The following is a 25000-nucleotide window of genomic DNA, read 5'->3' as shown; positions in this document are numbered from 1 at the left end:
TCATCGAGTACCTGGGCGAGGTGGTGAGCGAGCAGGAGTTCAGGTGAGAGAGAGAGAGGCGAGGACACACGCACACAGAGACACAGAGAGAGAGAGAGAGAGAGAGAGACACACAGGGAGATACAGACTCATTCCAGTGCTTGTTTCCCCCCCCAGGAGTCGTATGATTGAGCAGTATCACACTCACAACGATCACTACTGCCTGAACCTGCACAGCGGCATGGTCATCGACAGCTACCGCATGGGCAACGAGGCCCGCTTCATCAACCACAGCTGCGACCCCAACTGTGAGATGCAGAAATGGTGATCCCTGGGGGGGGTGTGGGGGGTGGGCTCCCCCCCCCTCCACCCGCGCCTCTAATCTCTCCCTCCTCCTCCTCCTCTCTCAGGTCTGTGAACGGTGTGTATCGGATCGGTCTCTTTGCTCTGAAGGACATGGACAGCGGCACTGAGCTCAGCTATGATTACAACTTCCACTCCTTCAACATGGAGAAGCAGGTAGAACCCGTCACCTCTGACTCACACCAGCCAGAACCCGTCACCCCCTGACCCGACTCGCACCAGCCAGAACCCGTCACCTCCTGACCCGACTCGCACCAGCCAGAACCCGTCACCTCCTGACTCATCAATATCGGGGTGTAGTGCTGTATATTATAAAGACATTTCAGAGGGCTGGGTCTCATCAATATCAGGGTCTAGTGCTGTATATTATACAGACATTTCAGAGGGCTGTGTCTCATCAATATCAGGGTCTAGTGCTGTATATTATACAGACATTTCAGAGGGCTGTGTCTCATCAATATCAGGGTCTAGTGCTGTATATTATAAAGACATTTCAGAGGGCTGGATCTCATCAATATCAGGGTCTAGTGCTGTATATTATAAAGACATTTCAGAGGGCTGGATCTCATCAATATCAGGGTCTAGTGCTGTATATTATAAAGACATTTCAGAGGGCTGGACATTTCTCATCAATATCAGGGTCTAGTGCTGTATATTATAAAGACATTTCAGAGGGCTGGGTCTCATCAATATCAGGGTCTAGTGCTGTATATTATAAAGACATTTCAGAGGGCTGGATCTCATCAATATCAGGGTCTAGTGCTGTATATTATAAAGACATTTCAGAGGGCTGGATCTCATCAATATCAGGGTCTAGTGCTGTATATTATAAAGACATTTCAGAGGGCTGGATCTCATCAGTATCAGGATCTGCTGTGTTGCAATGCTGTGGGTGGCGTGCTTGCTTGACCGGCCGGTTTGTTTGTGTCGTCTCCTCCCCCCACTCGCAGCAGATCTGTCAGTGCGGGGCGGAGCTGTGTCGGGGGATCATCGGTGGGAAAAGCCAGCGAGTCAATGGGCTACCTGGCAAGACCCCCCTAAATGGGGGCGCTCATCGCAAACCAGGACGATTGAAAGAGAAACGCAAGAATAAACACAGGCTGAAGAAACGGGTAAGAGAGGGGGAGAGGAGAGAGAGAGGGGAGGAGAGGAGAGGGGAGGAGAGGAGAGGGGAGAGAGAGGAGAGGAGAGAGAGGGAGGAGAGGGAGAGGAGAGGAGAGGAGGGAGAGGGAGAGAGAGAGGGGAGAGAGAGAGAGGAGAGGAGAGGGAGAGGGAGGAGAGGAGAGAGAGGGAGAGGGAGAGAGAGGAGAGGAGAGATGGAGGGAGTGAGAGATGGAGGGGGCAGTGAGAGATGGAGAGATGGAGGGGGCAGTGAGAGATGGAGGGGTTGAGATGGAGAGATGGAGGGGGCAGTGAGAGATGGAGGGGGCAGTGAGAGATGGAGGGGTTGAGTGAGAGATGGAGGGGGCAGTGAGAGATGGAGAGATGGAGGGGGCAGTGAGAGATGGAGGGGTTGAGATGGAGAGATGGAGGGGTTGAGATGGAGAGATGGAGGGGGCAGTGAGAGATGGAGGGGGCAGTGAGAGATGGAGGGGTTGAGAGGGAGAGGTGGAGGGGCAGTGAGAGATGGAGAGATGGAGGGGGCAGTGAGAGATGGAGGGGGCAGTGAGAGATGGAGGGGTTGAGATGGAGAGATGGAGGGGGTGAGATGGAGAGATGGAGGGGGGCAGTGAGAGATGGAAGGGGCAGTGAGAGATGGAGGGGTTGAGATGGAGAGATGGAGGGGGCAGTGAGAGATGGAGGGGTTGAGATGGAGAGATGGAGGGGGCAGTGAGAGATGGAGAGATGGAGGGGGTGAGAGATGGATCTGAACCTCTTTCTGTAAAGCTGATTCATTTGTCTTCTAAAGCTATGCCTCATGTGTGTGAATGTTGTCTCCCTGTCCCGTCCCGTCTCAGAGAGGACAGGTCCCGGTTGATCCATGCAGCGAGAGTGGAAATGGCAGCAAGCCTTCCTCTTCTGCCGCCTCCTCCTCCTCCTCCTCCTCCTCCCAGCAGCTGATGAAGCCGATGTCGTCCCGCGAGAGGTGAGAGTCGGGGGGGGAGCTCGTTAGCGTAGCGGTCTACTCTAGCAGATTAGAGGTTACACATGTTTGTGAGAGCTCTGTTGAGAAGACTTCTGTGTTTCACACATTCTCTCCTCTTCCCCCCTCTCTCCTCCTCTCCTCTTCTCCTCTCTCTCCCCTCACCTCTTCCTCTACTCGCCTCCTCTCTCCCCTCTTCCCTCTCTCAGGAATTTCGTCCTGAAGCACCACGTGTTCCTGGTTCGGAACTGGGAGCGAATCCGACAGAAACAGGAGGAGGTGAAACACGCACCGGACAGCCGGGGTCCAGAGAGCCAGTGCCTCTATCCACGCTGGAGCAGCATGATCCAGGACAACGGCACCATCAAATCAGGTAGAGAGAGGAGGGGAGGAGAGAGGAGGGAGGAGGGAGGAGGGAGGAAAGGAGAGGGGAAAGAGGAGGGAGGGGAGGAGAAGAGAGGAGAGAGGGTAGAGGAAAGGAGAGGGGAGATGGGACAGAGGAGAGAGGAAAGAAGATGGGAGAGAGAGGGGAGAGGGAGAGCAATCAGGGAGGAGGAGAGGGGAGAGAGGATAGAGAGGAAAGGAGGGGAGGGAGGAGAGAGGGGAGAGGGAGAGAGCGGTGTGGTTGTGTTTAGGGTTGCAGCTCCCTGCACACTCTGGCAGTCCTGTGAGCTGTGTAGCAGACTCGGCGTGTCTCGTGGGTTCCTGGCGTGCTGCGTGACGCGTCTCTCCCTCCCTCTCTCAGCTCCCTGCACACTCTGGCAGTCCTGTGAGCTGTGTAGCAGACTCGGCGTGTCTCGTGGGTTCCTGGCGTGCTGCGTGACGCGTCTCTCCCTCCCTCTCTCAGCTCCCTGCACACTCTGGCAGTCCTGTGAGCTGTGTAGCAGACTCGGCGTGTCTCGTGGGTTCCTGGCGTGCTGCGTGACGCGTCTCTCCCTCCCTCTCTCAGCTCCCTGCACACTCTGGCAGTCCTGTGAGCTGTGTAGCAGACTCGGCGTGTCTCGTGGGTTCCTGGCGTGCTGCGTGACGCGTCTCTCCCTCCCTCTCTCAGCTCCCTGCACACTCTGGCAGTCCTGTGAGCTGTGTAGCAGACTCGGCGTGTCTCGTGGGTTCCTGGCGTGCTGCGTGACGCGTCTCTCCCTCCCTCTCTCAGCTCCCTGCACACTCTGGCAGTCCTGTGAGCTGTGTAGCAGACTCGGCGTGTCTCGTGGGTTCCTGGCGTGCTGCGTGACGCGTCTCTCCCTCCCTCTCTCAGCTCCCTGCACACTCTGGCAGTCCTGTGAGCTGTGTAGCAGACTCGGCGTGTCTCGTGGGTTCCTGGCGTGCTGCGTGACGCGTCTCTCCCTCCCTCTCTCAGCTCCCTGCACACTCTGGCAGTCCTGTGAGCTGTGTAGCAGACTCGGCGTGTCTCGTGGGTTCCTGGCGTGCTGCGTGACGCGTCTCTCCCTCCCTCTCTCAGCTCCCTGCACACTCTGGCAGTCCTGTGAGCTGTGTAGCAGACTCGGCGTGTCTCGTGGGTTCCTGGCGTGCTGCGTGACGCGTCTCTCCCTCCCTCTCTCAGCTCCCTGCACACTCTGGCAGTCCTGTGAGCTGTGTAGCAGACTCGGCGTGTCTCGTGGGTTCCTGGCGTGCTGCGTGACGCGTCTCTCCCTCCCTCTCTCTCTCTCAGACGTGTTCCTGACTCAGTTCTCGGCGCTGCAGACCTCACGCTCCGTACGCACTCGTCGGCTCGCAGCAGCGCAAGAGAACACAGAGGTGGCGAGGACAGCCAGACTGGCCCAGATCTTCAAAGAGATCTGCGACATGATCACCTCCTACAAGGGTGAGGGGAGGGGAGGGGGAGGGAGGGGGGGGGAGGGGGGGGGGGGAGGGGGGGGGGGGGAGGGGGCTAGGGGTGAGGGGAGGGTCCCCTCCCCCCCTTCCCTCCCCCTCCCCTCCCACCCCCTTCCCCCCCTCCCCTTCCCTCCCTCCCTCCCCCCCTCCCCCCCTCAGGAGGATGGGGGGTCCCTGGGAGGGAGGGAGGGAGGGGAGGGGGGAGGAGGGAGGTAGGGGTGAGGGGGGGGAGGGGGAGGACCTCCCCCCCTCAGAGGGGATAGGGAAGAGGAGGTGTGGTCTCCCCCTCTCCCACCCCCACCCCCCCCCTCCCTCCCTCCCCCCCCTCGGGACCTAATATTAAAATGTTTGTTCTCTCTCTCTCTCTCCACAGATTCCACCAACCAGATTCTCGCCACCCCACTACTCAGTCTGCCCTCCAGAAAGAAGTAAGAATCTTTAAAATAAAACTTATTATTATTATTATTATTATATTATTGTTTTTCTCACCCCTGTAGATAGGTAGCTAGTTGTTGGTTGAAGGAGGTTGTTTTTAGCTGATTTTATAGAGGAGAGCTGCAGTATATTGGTGGTTGAATTGGGATACCAGGACTCAATCCCAGCCCTGTCCCTGTCCCTGTCCCTGTCCCTGTGCGCGTGTCCCGCAGGAATCGGGATTACTATGAGAAGATCACAGATCCACTGGATCTCCTGACGATCGAGAAGCAGATCCTGACCGGATTCTACAAGACAGTGGAGGCCTTCGACACAGACATGCTGAAAGTGTTCAGAAACGCAGAGGACGCAGGGGGGGGGGGGGGGTTGTGGAGAGAGGAGTGACCCCTCCTCCTCTCCTCCCTCTCCCCCTCTCTCCTCTCCTCATCTCCTCCACCTCTCCTCTCATTATTGAGATACAGTGCAGATGGTTTGAAGCCCCCCTCCCCTCTCCCCCCCCTCAGCGGTACTACGGTCGGAGGTCCCCGGCAGGCCGCGGCGTGTCTCGACTGCGGAAGGCGTATTACAGCGCCCGCCATGAGGCCGCCGTGCAGATCGACGAGATAGTGGGCGAGACGGGCAGCGAAGCGGACGGCAGCGAGGCCTCGCTCTGCGAGAAGGACCCCTCCTCCTCCTCCTCACACGACCGAGACGATGATGACATCATCCGCTGCATCTGTGGATTGTTCAAGGATGAGGGGCTGATGATACAGTGCGAGAAGTGCATGGTGAGGGGGAGAGAGGAGAGGAGGGGCTGATGATACAGTGTGAGAAGTGCATGGTGAGGGGGAGAGAGGAGAGGAGGGGCTGATGATACAGTGTGAGAAGTGCATGGTGAGGGGGAGAGAGGAGAGGAGGGGCTGATGATACAGTGTGAGAAGTGCATGGTGAGGGGGAGAGAGGAGAGGAGGGGCTGATGATACAGTGCGAGAAGTGCATGGTGAGGGGGAGAGAGGAGAGGAGGGGCTGATGATACAGTGTGAGAAGTGCATGGTGAAGGGGAGAGAGGAGAGGAGGGGCTGATGATACAGTGTGAGAAGTGCATGGTGAGGGGGAGAGAGGAGAGGAGGGGCTGATGATACAGTGTGAGAAGTGCATGGTGAGGGGGAGAGAGGAGAGGAGGGGCTGATGATACAGTGTGAGAAGTGCATGGTGAGGGGGAGAGAGGAGAGGAGGGGCTGATGATACAGTGCGAGAAGTGCATGGTGAGGGGGAGAGAGGAGAGGAGGGGCTGATGAGGCCGCTGACTCACACTCTTCACGTACCCAGCTCCCCTCTCTCCTCGATGTCAGCTCTTGATGACCACTCCGTTTCCTCTCGCTCCTTACGTACCACTCCCCTCTTCTCTCTGTCTGATACCGACTACTATGTCACACTCTTCACGTACCACCCCCCCCTCCTGCATGGTCCTCTCCCTCCCCGAGGACTACTGATGTTCACTCTAACACTATGTCACACTGCCGTAAGTCACGTATGGGGAGAGGACTCCCCTCCTGGGGGGGGGGGGGAGAGGAGGGGCTGATGATACAGTGTGAGAAGTGCATGGTGAGGGGGAGAGAGGAGAGGAGGGGCTGATGATACAGTGTGAGAAGTGCATGGTGAGGGGGAGAGAGGAGAGGAGGGGCTGATGATACAGTGTGAGAAGTGCATGGTGAGGGGGGAGAGAGGAGAGGAGGGGCTGATGAGTGTACAGTGGAGAGGGGGAGAGAGGAGAGGAGGGGCTGTGATACAGTGTGAGAAGTGCATGGTGAGGGGGAGAGAGGAGAGGAGGGGCTGATGATACAGTGTGAGAAGTGCATGGTGAGGGGGGAGAGAGGAGAGGAGGGGCTGATGATACAGTGTGAGAAGTGCATGGTGAGGGGGGAGGGGGAGAGAGGAGAGGAGGGGCTGATGATACAGTGTGAGAAGTGCATGGTGAGGGGGAGAGAGGAGAGGAGGGGCTGATGATACAGTGTGAGAAGTGCATGGTGAGGGGGGAGAGAGGAGAGGAGGGGCTGATGATACAGTGTGAGAAGTGCATGGTGAGGGGGGAGAGAGGAGAGGAGGGGCTGATGATACAGTGTGAGAAGTGCATGGTGAGGGGGAGAGAGGAGAGGAGGGGCTGATGATACAGTGCGAGAAGTGCATGGTGAGGGGGAGAGAGGAGAGGAGGGGCTGATGATACAGTGTGAGAAGTGCATGGTGAGGGGGAGAGAGGAGAGGAGGGGCTGATGATACAGTGTGAGAAGTGCATGGTGAGGGGGAGAGAGGAGAGGAGGGGCTGATGATACAGTGTGAGAAGTGCATGGTGAGGGGGAGAGAGGAGAGGAGGGGCTGATGATACAGTGTGAGAAGTGCATGGTGAGGGGGAGAGAGGAGAGGAGGGGCTGATGATACAGTGTGAGAAGTGCATGGTGAGAGGGGGAGAGAGGAGAGGAGGGGCTGATGATACAGTGTGAGAAGTGCATGGTGAGGGGGAGAGAGGAGAGGAGGGGCTGATGATACAGTGTGAGAAGTGCATGGTGAGGGGGAGAGAGGAGAGGAGGGGCTGATGATACAGTGTGAGAAGTGCATGGTGAGGGGGAGAGAGGAGAGGAGGGGCTGATGATACAGTGTGAGAAGTGCATGGTGAGGGGGAGAGAGGAGAGGAGGGGCTGATGATACAGTGTGAGAAGTGCATGGTGAGGGGGAGAGAGGAGAGGAGGGGCTGATGATACAGTGTGAGAAGTGCATGGTGGGGGGGAGAGAGGAGAGGAGGGGGACACTGGTCCACGCTCTTCACGACTCTCCTGCTCCTACCCGAGACTCTCAGATTGTCACGCCTTCACGAACCACTCCCCCTACTCCAAAAAGTCTGCTGAGGAGAGAGAAGTGCATGGTGAGGGGGAGAGAGGAGAGGAGGGGCTGATGATACAGTGCGAGAAGTGCATGGTGAGGGGGGAGAGAGGAGAGGAGGGGCTGATGATACAGTGCGAGAAGTGCATGGTGAGGGGGAGAGAGGAGAGGAGGGGCTGATGATACAGTGTGAGAAGTGCATGGTGAGGGGGAGAGAGGAGAGAGGAGGGGCTGATGATACAGTGTGAGAAGTGCATGGTGAGGGGGAGAGAGGAGAGGAGGGGCTGATGATACAGTGCGAGAAGTGCATGGTGAGGGGGAGAGAGGAGAGGAGGGGCTGATGATACAGTGAGAGAAGTGAGGGGGAGAGAGGAGAGGATGGTGCTGATACTACTATGTGCACACTCATCACCGTACCACTCCCCCTCATTCCTTCTCCTCCCTACTACTATGTCACACTGCTTCACGTATGTTGCCACTCCCCCTCTCTCCCTAGGTACTATGATCCAGTGGTGGACAACTCTTCACGCTGGTGCCGAGAGGGAGAGTACTGATGATACATTGTCAGAACTCATGGTGAATGGGAGCCAGGCAGGAGGAGGGGATGATGATACCACTGCAGTGAGGGGGAGAGAGGAGAGGAGGGGCTGATGATACAGTGTGAGAAGTGCATGGTGAGGGGGGAGAGAGGAGAGGAGGGGCTGATGATACAGTGTGAGAAGTGCATGGTGAGGGGGAGAGAGGAGAGGAGGGGCTGATGATACAGTGTGAGAAGTGCATGGTGAGGGGGAGAGAGAGAGAGGAGAGGAGGGGCTGATGATACAGTGTGAGAAGTGCGTGGTGAGGGGGAGAGAGGAGAGGAGGGGCTGATGATACAGTGTGAGAAGTGCATGGTGAGGGGGAGAGAGGAGAGGAGGGGCTGATGATACAGTGTGAGAAGTGCATGGTGAGGGGGGGGGAGAGAGGAGAGGAGGGTACTACATGTCGACGCTCGTCACTATGAACCTATCACATGTGCTCTTCCAGAAGTACTCTCTCTCTCTCCCCCCTGGTGAGAGGGGGAGAGAGGAGTCCCACTCTCTCCTCTCCACTCCCCTACTATGTCCACTCTTCACGGGTATAGAGCAATCTCCCTCCCTGGCTGATGACTACTATGGCATGTGACTCTGGCCTCCTCTATCCCTCACTCCAATGTCACATCTTCCGGTAACCACTCCCCCTCTTCCTCCTCTGTGCATGGTGGGGGGGAGAGAGGAGAGGAGGGGCTGATGATACAGTGTGAGAAGTGCATGGTGAGGGGGAGAGAGGAGAGGAGGGGCTGATGATACAGTGTGAGAAGTGCATGGTGAGGGGGAGAGAGGAGAGGAGGGGCTGATGATACAGTGTGAGAAGTGCATGGTGAGGGGGAGAGAGGAGAGGAGGGGCTGATGATACAGTGTGAGAAGTGCATGGTGTACCAGGATGTCTTCCTCCCCGACTCTTCACGTAGGTACGTGAGGGGGAGCCCCCCCCCCCCCCACCCCACCCCGCACTGTGTCTCCCCCTCCCTCCTCCTTCCTCCCCTCTCCCGACTACTATGTCACAGTGTACCACTACACCCTAAGTGCATGGTGAGGGGGGAGAGAGGAGAGGAGGGGCTGATGATACAGTGTGAGAAGTGCATGGTGAGGGGGAGAGAGGAGAGGAGGGGCTGATGATACAGTGTGGCTTCCGTACCAACTGGGGGAGAGAGGAGAGGAGGGGCTGATGATACAGTGTGAGAAGTCGGTGATGGGGGACTAGATGTCACTACTATGTCACACTCTTCACGTACCAGTGTCCCCCCTCTCTACTCTCCTCCCCGACTTGTCTCTTCTCTCTCTCCTCCCAGACTACTGATGATGTCACACTCTTCACGAGGGAGGGGCTGATGATACAGTGCGAGAAGTGCATGGTGAGGGGGAGAGAGGAGAGGAGGGGCTGATGATACAGTGTGAGAAGTGCATGGTGAGGGGGAGAGAGGAGAGGAGGGGCTGATGATACAGTGTGAGAAGTGCATGGTGAGGGGGAGAGAGGAGGGGCTGATGATACAGTGATACAGTGTGAGAAGTGCATGGTGAGGGGGAGAGAGGGAGGAGGGGCTGATGAGTGTGAGAAGTGCATGGTGAGGGGGGAGAGAGGAGAGGGACTACTATGTCACACTCTACTAAGGCTCTTCACGTAACCACCGACACTCCCCCCTCTCTCCTCCTCCTCCCCGACTGGAGGTCTCTGACTCTACCGTGCCCTAACCCTCCCGAAAATATTTCACCTCCCATTTCACTCTCCTCTCCCTCCCCCGCCTCTCCTCTGGGGGGAGGGGGGGACAGTGTGAGAAGTGCGAGGAGAGGGGGAGAGAGGAGAGGCTTAGGATATGTGGGAGAAGAGAGGGGTTAATGTTCCGAATCCGTATAAACTAATGGAAATTTTATTATGGGATGTCCTCCTCTCGAGAGGATGGGGGGGGGGGGGGGAGAGAGAGAGGAGGAGAGGGGGTTGGCAGTGACAGCAGTGTGTGGAGCAGCCTTGCTTTGCCTCCACCCCTCTTCTCCCTCTCTCCTCTCCTCTCTCTCCCTTTCAGTTTCTCTCTCTGTCTGTCTCTCTCTCTCCCTCTCACTTTCTCTCTGTCTCTCTCCCTCCCTCCATCTCATTCTCTCTCTCTCTCTCTGCAGGTGTGGCAGCATTGTGACTGTATGGGGGTGAATGCAGACGTTGGTCACTATCTGTGTGAGCAGTGCGACCCTCGACCGGTCGACAAGGTAACTGACCCCCCCTCCTCCTCATCTCCTCTCCCCTGACCTCCTTCCCCTCTCCCCCTCTCTCCTCCTCTCTCCCCCTCTCCTCCCCTCTCCTCCTCCTCACTCCTCTCTCTCCTCTCTCCCCCTCTCTCCTCTCTCTCTCTCTCTCTCTCCCCCTCTCTCCTCTCCTCCAGTGAGTTCTTGTTTTCCAGCAGTAGTCCTGGATGTTGTTGCCTCGTGTGTTTTGGGGTCAGGTTGTGATCAGTGGGTTTCTGTTCTGTTTTTGGGGTGCTGTACCAGGAGGTGCCCATGATCCCCCAGCCCAGCTACGCTCAGCCCGGCTTCGTTTACCACATCTGCCTGCTGCGGGACAGGCTGCTGCTGCACCAGGGTACGTACCCCCCTCCTCCAAACAACACACCTGAACACCTACTGCACAGGTACAATACACCTGCACCCCACCCAAAAACACTACGAGCACAACACACCTGCACAATACACGCCTGTACAACACATACCTGAACAGTACACCTGCACCATACACACCTGCACCATACACACCTGCACAACACACACCTGTACAACACACACCTGCACAATACACACCTGTACAACACACACCTGTACAACACACACCTGAACAGTATACCTGTACAACACACACCTGTACAACACACACCTGTACAGTACACACCCACACAACACACCCCTGAACAGTACACCCCTGTACAACACACCCCTGAACAACACACCCCTGTACAGTACACACTTGCACAACACACACCTGTACAACACACACCTGTACAACACACACCTGTACAACACACACCTGCACAACACACACCTGCACAACACACACCTGCACAATACACACCTGCACAACACACACACCATACACACCTGCACAACACACACCTGCACAATACACACCTGCACAATACACACCTGTACAACACACACCTGAACAGTATACCTGTACAACACACCCCTGTACAACACACACCTGTACAGTACACACCTTTACAACACACACCTGAACAGTACACACTTTTACAACACACACCTGAACAGTACACCTGCACAACACACACCTGCACAATACACCTGCTCAGTGTAACACACCTGTGTAACGGCCCTGCTCAGCTGCCCCTGTGTGTGTCTCTGTGCAGGGGACTGCGTGTATCTCATGAGGGACAGCCGGCGCGCTCCCGACGGGCAGCCAGTCCGCCAGTCCTACCGACTCCTCTCACACCTCGACCGGGACAAACTGGACATCTTCCGCATCGAGAAACTGTGGAAGAACGAGAAGTGAGTGAGGGGGAGAGAGGGGAGGGGGGAGAAACTGGAAGAAAAAGAAGTGAGTGAGGGGTAGTGAGGGGGATATCCTTTATGGAAGGTGCCCTCCCTGTGACTGACTCATGTCTCTCTCCCCTCCCATCTCTCTCTCTCTCCGTCTCAGGGGGGAGCGCTTTGCTTTTGGACACCATTATTTCCGCCCCCACGAGACGCACCACTCTCCGTCGCGGCGTTTCTACCACAACGAGCTGTTCCGCGTGCCACTCTACGAGATCATCCCTCTGGAGGCTGTGGTGGGGACCTGCTGCATGCTCGACCTGTACACCTACTGCAAGGGTGAGGCTGCACCTGTACTGAACAATATACCTGTATACACCTGTACTGTACAATACACCTGTATACACCTGTACTGAACAATACACCTGTATACACCTGTACTGTACAATACACCTGTATACACCTGTACTGTAGAATACACCTGTATACACCTGGACACCTACTGCAAGGGTGAGGCTGCACCTGTACTGAACAATATACCTGTATACACCTGTACTGTACAATACACCTGTATACACCTGTACTGAACAATACACCTGTATACACCTGTACTGTACAATACACCTGTATACACCTGTACTGTAGAATACACCTGTATACACCTGGACACCTACTGCAAGGGTGAGGCTGCACCTGTACTGAACAATACACCTGTATACACCTGTACTGTACAATAGACCTGTACTGTACAATAGACCTGTACTGTATAATACAATACACCTGTATACACCTGTACACCGACTACAAAAGCTACACCCATACAATACACCTGTACAATACACTTGTACAATGCACAGCTGTACACACCTGTGTACAGGTATTGCCCAGGCGAGGGTGCGTGTGTGACTCCCCCTGTGTGTGATTGTGTGCGTCTCTCAGGCCGGCCCAAGGGAGTGAAGGAGCAGGACGTGTATATCTGTGATTACCGGCTCGACAAGTCCGCTCACCTCTTCTACAAGATCCACCGCAACCGCTACCCCGTCTGCACCAAGTCCTACGCATTCAACCACTTCCCCAAGAGACTGGCGCCCAAGAGGGACTTCTCAGTAAGAGACACAACACCCACCTGCACAACACACCCCTGAACAACACACCTGCACAACACACCTGCACAACACACCCCTGCACAACACACCTGCACAACACACCCCTGAACAACACCCCTGAACAACACACCCCTGCACAACACACCCCTGAACAACACACCTGCACAACAGCACACCTGCACAACACACCCCTGAACAACACCCCTGCACAACACACCTGCACAACACACCTGCACAACACCCACCTGAACAACACACCCCTGAACAACACACCTGCACAACACACACCTGAACAACACACCCCTGAACAACACCCCTGCACAACACACCCCCAACACCACACACCCCTGAACAAACACCCCTGCACAACACACCCCCTGAACACACACCTGCACAACACACCCCTGAACAACACACACCTGAACAACACACCCCTGAACAACACACCCCTGCACAACACACCCCTGCACAACACCCCTGCACAACACACCTGCACAACACAACACCCACCTGAACAACACACCCCTGAACAACACACCTGCACAACACACCCCTGAACAACACACCTGAACAACACACCCCTGAACAACACACACCTGAACAACACACACCTGAACAACACACACCTGAACAACAACACAACACACCCCTGAACAACACACCCCTGAACAACACAACACACCTGCACAACACACACCTGAACAACACACCCCTGAACAACACACCCCTGAACAACACACCCTGAACAACACACCCCTGCACAACACACCCCCACAACACACCCCCTGAACAACACACCCCCCACAACACACCCCTGAACAACACACCCCTGAACAACACACCCCTGAACAACACACCCCTGCACAACACACCCCTGAACAACACACCCCTGAACAACACACCTGCACAACACACCCCTGAACAACACACACCTGCACAACACACACCTGCACAACACACCCCTGAACAACACACACCTGAACAACACACCTGAACAACACACCTGAACAACACACACCTGAACAACACACCCCTGAACAACACACCCCTGAACAACACACCTGCACAACACACCTGCACAACACACCCCTGAACAACACACCCCTGAACAACACACCCCTGAACAACACACCCTGAACAACACACACCCCACAACAACACACCTGAACAACACACACCTGAACAACACACCTGCACAACACACCCTGAACAACACACCCCTGAACAACACACCCCTGAACAACACACCCCTGAACAACACACACAACACACCCCCACAAACACACCCCTGAACAACACACACCTGAACAACACACCTGCACAACACACCTGAACAACACACCCCTGAACAACACACACCTGAACAACACACACAACAACACACCCCTGAACAACACACAACACCTGCACAACACACAACACACACCCCTGAACAACACACACCTGAACAACACCCCTGAACAACACCCCTGAACAACACACCCCAACAACACACCCCTGACAACACACCCCTGAACAACACACCCCTGCACAACACACCTGCACAACACACCACCTGAACAACACACACCTGAACAACACACACCTGCACAACACACACCTGAACAACACACCCCTGCACAACACACCCCTGAACAACACACCCCTGAACAACACACCCCTGAACAACACACCTGAACAACACCCACCTGAACAACACACACCTGAACAAACACACCTGCACAACACACCCCTGAACAACACACCCCTGAACAACACACACCTGCACAACACACCCCTGAACAACACACCCCTGAACAACACACCCCTGCACAACACACCCCTGAACAACACACCCCTGAACAACACACACCTGAACAACACACCTGCACAACACACACCTGAACAACACACCTGAACAACACACCTGCACAACACACACCTGCACAACACACCCCTGAACAACACTCACCTGAACAACACACCTGCACAACACACACCTGAACAACACACACCTGCACAACACACAACACACACCTGAACAACACACCCCTGAACAACACACCCCTGCACAACACACACCTGAACAACACACCCCTGAACAACACACCCCTGAACAACACACCCCTGAACAACACACCTGAACAACACACCCCTGAACAACACACACCTGAACAACACACCCCTGAACAACACACCCCTGAACAACACACCCCTGAACAACACACCCCTGAACAACACACCTGCACAACACACCCCTGAACAACACACCCCTGAACAACACACCTGCACAACACACCCCTGAACAACACACCCCTGAACAACACACCTGAACAACACACACCTGCACAACACACACCTGAACAACACACCCCTGAACAACACACCCCCACAACACACACAACACACCCCTGAACAACACACACCTGAACACACACCTGCACAACACACACCTGAACAACACACCCCTGAACAACACACCCCTGAACAACACACCTGCACAACACACCTGCACAACACACCCCTGAACAACAACACACCCCTGAACAACACACACCTGAACAACACACCCCTGAACAACACACCTGCACAACACACACCTGACACCAACAACACACCCCTGAACAACACACACCCCTGAACAACACACCCCTGAACAACACACCCCCACAAACACCCCTGAACAACACACCACCTGAACAACACACCCCTGAACAACACCCACCTGAACAACACACACCTGAACAACACACCACAACACACCTGAACAACACACCCTGAACAACACACCCCCACAACACACCCCCCCACAACACACCCCTGAACAACACACCCCTGAACAACACACCCCTGAACAACACACACCTGAACAACACACCCCTGAACAACACACCCCCTGAACAACACACACCTGAACAACACACCTGCACAACACACCCCTGAACAACACACCCCTGAACAAACACCCCTGAACAACACCCACCTGAACAACACTCCCCTGAACAACACCCACCTGAACAACACACACCTGAACAACACACACCTGAACAACAACACACCTGCACAACACCCACCTGAACAACACACACCTGAACACACACACCTGAACAACACACACCTGAACAACACACACCTGAACAACACACCCCTGAACAACACACACCTGAACAACACACACAACACACCCCTGAACAACACACCCCTGAACAACACACCCCTGAACAACACACCCCTGAACAACACCCACCTGAACAACACACACCTGAACAACACACCCCCACAACACACCCCTGAACAACACACCCCCTGAACAACACCCACCTGAACAACACACCTGCACAACACACACCTGAACAACACACACCTGAACAACACACCCCTGAACAACACACCCCTGAACAACACCCCTGAACAACACACCCCTGAACAACACACACCTGAACAACACACCCCTGAACAACACACACCTGAACAACACACCCCTGAACAACACACACCTGAACAACACACACCTGAACAACACACACAACACACCCCTGAACAAACACCCCTGAACAACACACCTGCACAACACACCCCTGAACAACAACACCTGAACAACACACCTGAACAACACCCCCTGAACAACACAACACCCCTGAACAACACACACCTGAACAACACACACCTGAACAACACACCACCTGAACAACACCCACCTGAACAACACACCCCTGCACAACACACACCTGAACAACACACCCCTGAACAACACACACCTGAACAACACACACCTGCACAACACCCACCTGAACAACACTCACCTGAACACACACACCTGCACAACACACCCCTGAACAACACACACCTGAACAACACACCTGAACAACACACACCTGAACAACACACACCTGCACAACACACCCCTGAACAACACACCCCTGAACAACACCCACCTGAACAACACACCCCTGAACAACACACACCTGCACAACACACCCCTGAACAACACACCCCTGAACAACACACCTGCACAACACACCTACACAACACACCCCTGAACAACACACCCCTGAACAACACACCCCTGAACAACACACCCCTGTACAATACACAACTATGCAATACACACCTGTACAACACACCTGTACACTTGTACAGCACACCTCTATAATAACTTCCCTCTCCCTCCTCTTTCCAGCCTCACTACGTTCCGGACAACTACAAGCGCAATGGAGGAAGGTGAGCGGCTTCACTACGCTGCTTTTATTCCTGTCTGTTTGGATCTCAGATTTTTAGTATTTTTTTTTTTTTTTTTTTGGGGGGGGGGGGGGGGGGGGGGTTGGACGCACCCTGCTTTTGATTATTAACATTTCACAAAGTGTTTGTAACATTCAGCGGTTCAGTTAATTGTGCGTCTCCCTCTCTGTATCTCTCTCTTTACCCCTATCTCTCTCTCTCTCTCTCTCAGATCATCGTGGAAAAGCGAGAGACCCAAACTGGGGTGCAAGGAGACCGCGGGGGGAGCGTGTGAGGAGGAGCCCCCACCAGCGCTGGACGAGGTGGGGCCGGGGGGCGAGGCAAGGCCCAGGCCCGAGGAGACAGTGATGGCCGGGGGTGAGGCAGAGACAGAGAGGGGGAGCGAAAGAGAGAGGGAGAGGGAGAGAGAGCGCCCTCCCAGACAGGAACAGCAGCTAGGAGCTGAGGAAGAGAAGGAGGAAGAGAGGGAGCGGCGGCCAGAGGAGGAGGAGGAGGAGGAGGAGGAAGGAGAGAGGGAGGCCCCCCTACTGGAGCTCGGACCCTCCAGTGAAAGGAGGGGAGCTCAGAGAGAGCGGCTGAACAAGATACTGCTTCACCTGCTGGACAGGATCCCAGGGAAGAATGGTGAGAGGGAGAGGGAGAGGGAGAGGGAGAGGGAGAGGGAGAGGGAGTCTGCAGAACAAACAGCAAATGACTGTAGAGATTCAACAGGCAAGAGAAAGAGAGCTCCGCTCCCCACGCCGCAGAGCGCTCTGGCGGTACAGGAGAGAGAGCTCCGCTCCCCACGCCGCAGAGCGCTCCGGCGGTACAGGAGAGAGAGCTCCGCTCCCCGCGCCGCAGAGCGCTCCGGCGGTACAGGAGAGAGAGCTCCGCTCCCCGCGCCGCAGAGCGCTCCGGCGGTACAGGAGAGAGAGCTCCGCTCCCCGCGCTGCAGAGCGCTCTGGCGGTACAGGAGAGAGAGCTCCGCTCCCCACGCCGCAGAGCGCTCCGGCGGTACAGGAGAGAGAGCTCCGCTCCCCACGCCGCAGAGCGCTCCGGCGGTACAGGAGAGAGAGCTCCGCTCCCCACGCCGCAGAGCGCTCCGGCGGTACAGGAGAGAGAGCTCCGCTCCCCGCGCCGCAGAGCGCTCCGGCGGTACAGGAGAGAGAGCTCCGCTCCCCGCGCCGCAGAGCGCTCCGGCGGTACAGGAGAGAGAGCTCCGCTCCCCGCGCTGCAGAGCGCTCCGGCGGTACAGGAGAGAGAGCTCCGCTCCCCACGCTGCAGAGCGCTCCGGCGGTACAGGAGAGAGAGCTCCGCTCCCCACGCTGCAGAGCGCTCCGGCGGTACAGGAGAGAGAGCTCCGCTCTCCACACTGTGTCTCGGGTCTTTCACTGTGTTAGTGTTTTAATCCCCTCCCTGTCTCTCAGTGATTGATGTCACCTATCTGCTGGAGGAAGGCTCGGCTCGGAAGCTGCGCAGGAGAACTCTGGGAATAGGAGACGGAGCCAGCTACAGGAAGTGAGGTCACTGCGGGGGAGGGGGCGGAGCCAGCTACAGGAAGTGAGGTCACCGCAAAAGGGAGCGGGCCTGACAGGAACCCGAAGCGGCGGGCCGGGAATCGGAACGAACGCGAGGGAACGAGAGGAGAAAACAAACAGAGAGAGAGAGAGAGAGAGAGAGAGAGAGAGACTCTCCAAGCCCGGGTTTGAAGCGTGGGCTACGGTCGCTGCCACCAGCCCACGCCCCCTTCTCTCTCTGTCACACGGGAAGGCGTGTGCGTGTGATTTCTGTGACGGCGGACCTTTTAAAGCTGATGTCACCATTGTGTGAAGGTGCTGGAGACTGACAAACAGCCACCGAAACAAGCCTGCTTGTAATAATAATGCCAGTGATGCAGAGCTGGGAATGAGACTCCCGGCGCAGAGCAGAGACGGGCCAGCTCTCTGTAGAGAGGAATGTTGTTCATACAAGGGAGAGCACGGCGCTTTATCTAGTGAAACTCTCTCTGTGTTACAATAATGTTCAGATTATTATTACCAGTGTTGATATTGATGATATTATTATTATTATTATTATTATTATTATTATTATTATTATTATTATTGTGGCTGCAGTTATAATTGTTACCTTCTCTGTTGTTATTATTTTAAACTTGTTTTTTTTGTAAAAAATATATATATATAATTTGTTACAGCTACTGCATAATTTGAAAAAATACTCACAGTCTACAAAGATGAATGCGTGTGTGTATATACAGACACACACACACATTGTTTTATAACTGATACCTGCAAACCCAAGTGGGTTTTTTTGCAGAGAGAGAGAGAGAGAGTGAAGCGCTCTGAGATTTCTGCAGAGGCGGGCGATGGCGTTTCTCAGAGAGACGCGTCAAACACTAAACTGAAGGAATTCAGCACATGCTTTCAAACAGCAGGACAACCCAACGAAACGACTCCTAACACTAGTGTAGAGAATGCAGTGCTGTTGGAAGAACTGGTATTATTTTAGACGATCAAATTTTAGGATTATTATTATTATTATTATATTTTGATTTTCGATTCTGAAATGGTTTTTGTTTTTATTTTATTGTATCGGTTGTGTGTTTTTGTTTGTTTTTATTGTATCAGTTGTGTGTTTGTTTTTAATAAAGCCAGCCCAGCACTACCGTGGTTCTGAACTGCGAGTCGATTGTGAGCCTCCTTCCGAGCGCTGCCCGAACCGGGCCGTGTGAGCGGAGTGCAGCTGATACTGCTGAAATAACAGAGTCCCTTTCACACACGCACACGCACACGCACACGCACACGCACACGATGAGATCCGATCTCAGAAATAGACGATTCTTTTGTTGTTGTTTTTTTTTTTAAGTGTAATCTTTGTAAATGATGCATTACGGATTTTAACATGGGATGTAACTGCTTACAAAAAAAACTGAAAACAAACCCAAGAAAATAAAACCACGTGGGAATCGCAAGAACCGCGCCTGCGCCCCCGGGACCAAGCGGGGGAAGAAACGAAGTAGGGGGGGGGGCTCTTTTACAACTCCTTGTGTGTTTATTAATTATAGATAGATAGATAGACAGACAGACAGATATAGAGATAGACCGACAGATAGACAGACAGACAGATAGATAGGTAGGTAGGTAGGTAGGTAGATAGTTTTAGGGTAGCATCTCCATGAAGAAGTTGACAAACGCTTATTTATTTATTATTTTTTTTTTTTTTTGGGGGGGGGGGGGGGGGGGTGACGTGCGTGTGCAAACTTTGTAATATATATATATATATATATATATATATATATAATATATATTTTTATACATTATTAGGCTATATATATATATATATATTAGACCAAAAAAAATGTAATAATCGACACCAGAATTCTGGTATTCAAGGTCACAGATTGATTGGTTGTCTGCTCTTCTTCCCCTGCCTCTGTCGCTATGGCAACAAGCCCAGCCAGCCTGGAAGCTGGGAGCCCTGTGTCCATGGCGACGAGCACTGTGGTATCCAGGCGCCCTGTTGCCATAGCTACAGGACTGCGGCGTCACTCTTAGCTCCAGGGCCTGCTTATTATTGTATACCCTGGGGGGGGGTGTGACTAATAATAAAGAGATACCCCCAGGGCAAATACAAGAGCAAGAGTTATGCAAGAAAATATTAGTATTAAAAATAGACAGTAAATCATAGAAACACGATCTTTCACTCTGAAGAAATGACACAGTGGAAGAGAAACACAATGTGAGAGGCATTAGAGTTTAGAGAGGGGCCCGCGATCCTGTTAATAAAGCTAATAAGAGGTGAGAGAATGGATTTTAAAGATGGTCAGCGCTCCTGTAAAGGGAGGGGTCAGTGATCCTGTTAATAAAGCTAATAAGAGGTGAGAGAATGGATTTTAAAGATGGGCAGCGCTCCTTTAAAGGGAGGGGTCAGTGATCCTGTTAATAAAGCTAATAAGAGGTGAGAGAATGGATTTTAAAGATGGTCAGCGCTCCTTTAAAGGGAGGGGTCAGTGATCCTGTTAATAAAGCTAATAAGAGGTGAGAGAATGGATTTTAAAGATGGTCAGCGCTCCTTTAAAGGGAGGGGTCAGTGATCCTGTTAATAAAGCTAATAAGAGGTGAGAGAATGGATTTTAAAGATGGTCAGCGCTCCTTTAAAGGGAGGGGTCAGTGATCCTGTTAATAAAGCTAATAAGAGGCGAGAGAATGGATTTTAAAGATGGGCAGCGCTCCTTTAAAGGGAGGGGTCGGTGGTAATGCTGTTGGTGCAAATAAGAGTCTGTTGCCACCCAGTGTTCAGGGAGTGGTACTGCATCACTGTTTTCATCACACAGACACACACAGACACACACACACACACACTCCACACAGACACACACACACACACACACACACAGACACACACACACACTCCACACAGACACACACAGACACACACAGACACACTCAGAAAGCAATGACTGGAGCCTCTCTTCTGAGCAGGTTGGTGTTTATTAGTATTTACAGCAGCAGCCTCATTCTCCACAGCTGTAACACAAGCAGGGCTGTCTCTGGCAGCCAGGTCTACACTCTTTAAATAGCAGGTGATCCACTGAAGCGTTAGATATAAGAAGGCTGCCACTCTCTCTCTCTCTCTATACGCACACAACGGCATTGCTCTACAGGACCCACGTCACATGATCAGGGAGGCGAAGCCAATGGGAACTAGCCCCTCGCGGTCTCCTTGACGACAACGGATGCACTCCTCGTCCACGGCCCCCACCAGGGGAAGCTCCTCCCCTTTCCTAAAGCTAAGCTCCGCCCCCGAGCCCTGGTAATCGCACAGCGTGCGCACGGCCCTGTGGGTAACGAGACAAGCATTAACACCCACTCTGTACCCCCCCCCCCCCCCCCCCCCCACTGGAGAACCCCGACAACAGAAAGAAATGTGCTCAACGCAAAGAAGTAACACAAATATATAGTTTACAGAGAACGGCTATACCGCCAGGGCAAACATTATTCAGCAGCTTTCACTGGACTCTATGAAGCTGAGGGAGTTCATTCTATATAGAGGGGGTGCAATTCAATATGAGAACAAGGGAACATTATTCAGCAGCTTTCACTGGACTCTATGAAGCTGAGGGAGTTCATTCTATATAGAGGGGGTGCAATTCAATATGAGAACAAGGGAACATTATTCAGCAGCTTTCACTGGACTCTATGAAGCTGAGGGAGTTCATTCTATATAGAGGGGGTGCAATTCAATATGTTAACAAGGGAACATTATTCAGCAGCTTTCACTGGACTCTATGAAGCTGAGGGAGTTCATTCTATATAGAGGGGGTGCAATTCAATATGTTAACAAGGGAACATTATTCAGCAGCTTTCACTGGACTCTATGAAGCTGAGGGAGTTCATTCTATATAGAGGGGGTGCAATTCAATATGAGAACAAGGGAACATTATTCAGCAGCTTTCACTGGACTCTATGAAGCTGAGGGAGTTCATTCTATATAGAGGGGGTGCAATTCAATATGTTAACAAGGGAACATTATTCAGCAGCTTTCACTGGACTCTATGAAGCTGAGGGAGTTCATTCTATATAGAGGGGGTGCAATTCAATATGTTAACAAGGGAACATTATTCAGCAGCTTTCACTGGACTCTATGAAGCTGAGGGAGTTCATTCTATATAGAGGGGGTGCAATTCAATATGAGAACAAGGGAACATTATTCAGCAGCTTTCAATGGACTATGAACTGAGGGAGTTCATTCTATATAGAGGGGGTGCAATTCAATATGTTAACAAGGGAACATTATTCAGCATTCTGGACTCTATGAAGCTGAGAGTTCATTCTATATAGAGGGGGTGCAATTCAATATGCAAAACTTATTCAGCAGCTTTCACTGGACTCTATGAAGCTGAGGGAGTTCATTCTATATAGAGGGGGTGCAATTCAATATGAGAACAAGGGAACATTATTCAGCAGCTTTCACTGGACTCTATGAAGCTGAGGGAGTTCATTCTATATAGAGGGGGTGCAATTCAATATGTAACAAGGGGTTCTGTGCGTTGGTTCGCTTCGGGCTGGTCTCTGGTCCGGACCCCTCTCCTCCTCGCTGGGCTGCGGCGCCAGTCCGAACTGCTAAACTTGTGTCCAGAGCTGCAGTGTTGAGCCGTGATTCTGAGAGCTGTACCAAGCACGAAGCGCTCGGAGAAAGCCAGCTGGATGGACGGCTAGTGGGACAGAGAGAGACAGCTGTGATATATAAGTGGTAGACAGAAGACAGCTACAGTATATTTGGTGGTAGCAGTGGGACATTTAGACAGCTAGAGCAGGGATGGGAATCAGACTCCTATTGCACAGCAGTGTCACCCAGTCCAGGTATCACTAGCAGCTTGATCAGCCCCAGTGTGTCTAGGGAACAAGCTCAGGTGTGTCTGATTATTAAACTCCTAGTGAAACCAGGACTGGATCACACTGCTGTGCAGCGGGAGTCTCATTATTAAACTCCTAGTGAAAGCAGGACTGGATCACACTGCTGTGCAGCGGGAGTCTCATTATTAAACTCCTAGTGAAAGCAGGACTGGATCACACTGCTGTGCAGCGGGAGTCTCATTATTAAACTCCTAGTGAAAGCAGGACTGGATCACACTGCTGTGCAGCAGGAGTCTCATTATTAAACTCCCAGTGAAAGCAGGACTGGATCACACTGCTGTGCAGCGGGAGTCTCATTATTAAACTCCTAGTGAAAGCAGGACTGGATCACACTGCTGTGCAGCGGGAGTCTCATTATTAAACTCCTAGTGAAAGCAGGACTGGATCACACTGCTGTGCAGCAGGAGTCTCATTATTAAACTCCCAGTGAAAGCAGGACTGGATCACACTGCTGTGCAGTGGGAGTAGCGAGTCTCTCTCTGTCTCTCTCTCACCGCAGTTTCTGCTCCTGTGTCGCTGGCTTTCTGTCCCCCAGCGAAGCTCCGAAAAGTCTGCCGAGCATCCAGAACTGAGCCCCTTTCACCTCCGACCCCGCCGGCGCCCTCTGACCCGCTCCTGACCCGCCGGGGGGCGTGGCCTCTGCGTCCGTGCCGCAGGTGTCTGGCGAGGTGCCTGACTGTGTCTCAGTGCAGCTCCAGGGGTCCTTGCCCCAGTTCTGTGTCTGTGTGTGGGGGGAGAGAGAGACCCAGGGGTTCTGGATGAGCTTGTCCCACCAGCTCCCCTCTCCCTCCCCAGCCTTGGTTCTGCTGGCCTGGTCCGGTCCAGCCCAGTTCTGTCCCAGCCCGCCCCCCCACTGCACTATCTGCTTCCAGCCGCTCTGAAGAGCTTGCCCTGCCTGCTGTGACAGGGGCCTCCCAGCACCAGGGGGCGCTCCTCCCAGCTCCCACTCCACAGGAAAAAGCACACTCTGATTGGCTGGGCCGCTGCTACCTGCCTCTTTCCTGCTAGCTGGCTTCTGATTGGTTGGACCGGCCCCACCTCCAGGTGCTGGATTGGCTGTGCCGAGTTTTGGCCCCTGATCGATGGGCTCATTTCCATTCGCTAAACCAGGGCTGTCCTGATTGGCTGTTCCCTTTCCATCTGGCCCCCGATTGGCTGAGGCTGACCCCCTGGGGATCTGATTGGCCGAGCTGGCTCTGCAGCTTTCCTGATTGGCCGGCAGGAGGTGGTGGTGTTCGAATAGCAGGTCGAGGTGAAAGGTCAGGATAGAGAGGGGCTGCAGCAGCAGCAACAGCTCCTCAAAGAGAGGCTGACAGGAAGTGAGGCGCAGGAAGGAGGCGGGGCTGTAGTGAGCCGTCAGCACGTCTGGGGGGCGGAGACAAGAGGGAGTCAATCAAGAGACCAAAGTTGTGACATCATTTTCAACAAGCAGACAGGGTCTCTAATTATAGCAGAGAAACCCATTCTCCACTTCCCTCAAAAACTACACAAGATGACACCTCCTAAACAATAATAATAATAATAACAATAATAATAATAACAATAATAATAACAATAATAACAATAATAACAACAACAATAATAATAAATAATAATAATAACAATAATAATAATAATAATAAATAATAATAATAATAATAATAATAATAATAATAATAATAATAATAATAATACAATAATAATAAT

The 25000-nt window shown here is 53.4% G+C and overlaps 2 protein-coding genes across 2 annotated transcripts in view; one reads left to right on the top strand and one right to left on the bottom strand.

Annotated features, from left to right (window-relative positions):
• The first annotated feature begins 6 nt into the window (after positions 1-6).
• Positions 7-19581, top strand: ash1l (ash1 (absent, small, or homeotic)-like (Drosophila)). The gene is made up of 18 exons (XM_041238872.1): positions 7-43; positions 157-303; positions 390-498; positions 1293-1454; positions 2301-2428; positions 2635-2798; positions 4095-4247; positions 4632-4686; positions 4906-5038; positions 5197-5460; positions 10237-10323; positions 10603-10693; positions 11472-11610; positions 11762-11934; positions 12535-12701; positions 16861-16901; positions 17131-17543; positions 18326-19581. The coding sequence occupies exons 2-18, from the start codon at positions 164-166 to the stop codon at positions 18418-18420; spliced, it is 2514 nt and encodes an 837-aa protein (XP_041094806.1). The 5' UTR covers positions 7-43; positions 157-163; the 3' UTR covers positions 18421-19581.
• Positions 19582-21569: 1988 nt separating this feature from the next.
• Positions 21570-25000, bottom strand: part of LOC121306923 — a 10579-nt gene continuing 7148 nt past the window's right edge. The window contains exons 9-10 of the mRNA XM_041238949.1: positions 23809-24679; positions 21570-21735 (exon numbers count right to left, since the gene is read on the bottom strand). Coding sequence (XP_041094883.1) covers positions 21570-21735; positions 23809-24679 — 1037 coding nt within the window. The remainder of the gene's footprint in view (positions 21736-23808; positions 24680-25000) is intronic.

Source organism: Polyodon spathula, chromosome 51 (assembly GCF_017654505.1).
Source record: "Polyodon spathula isolate WHYD16114869_AA chromosome 51, ASM1765450v1, whole genome shotgun sequence".
Classification (NCBI taxonomy): Eukaryota; Metazoa; Chordata; class Actinopteri; order Acipenseriformes; family Polyodontidae; genus Polyodon; species Polyodon spathula.
This window is presented reverse-complemented; position numbering and strand designations above follow the sequence as displayed.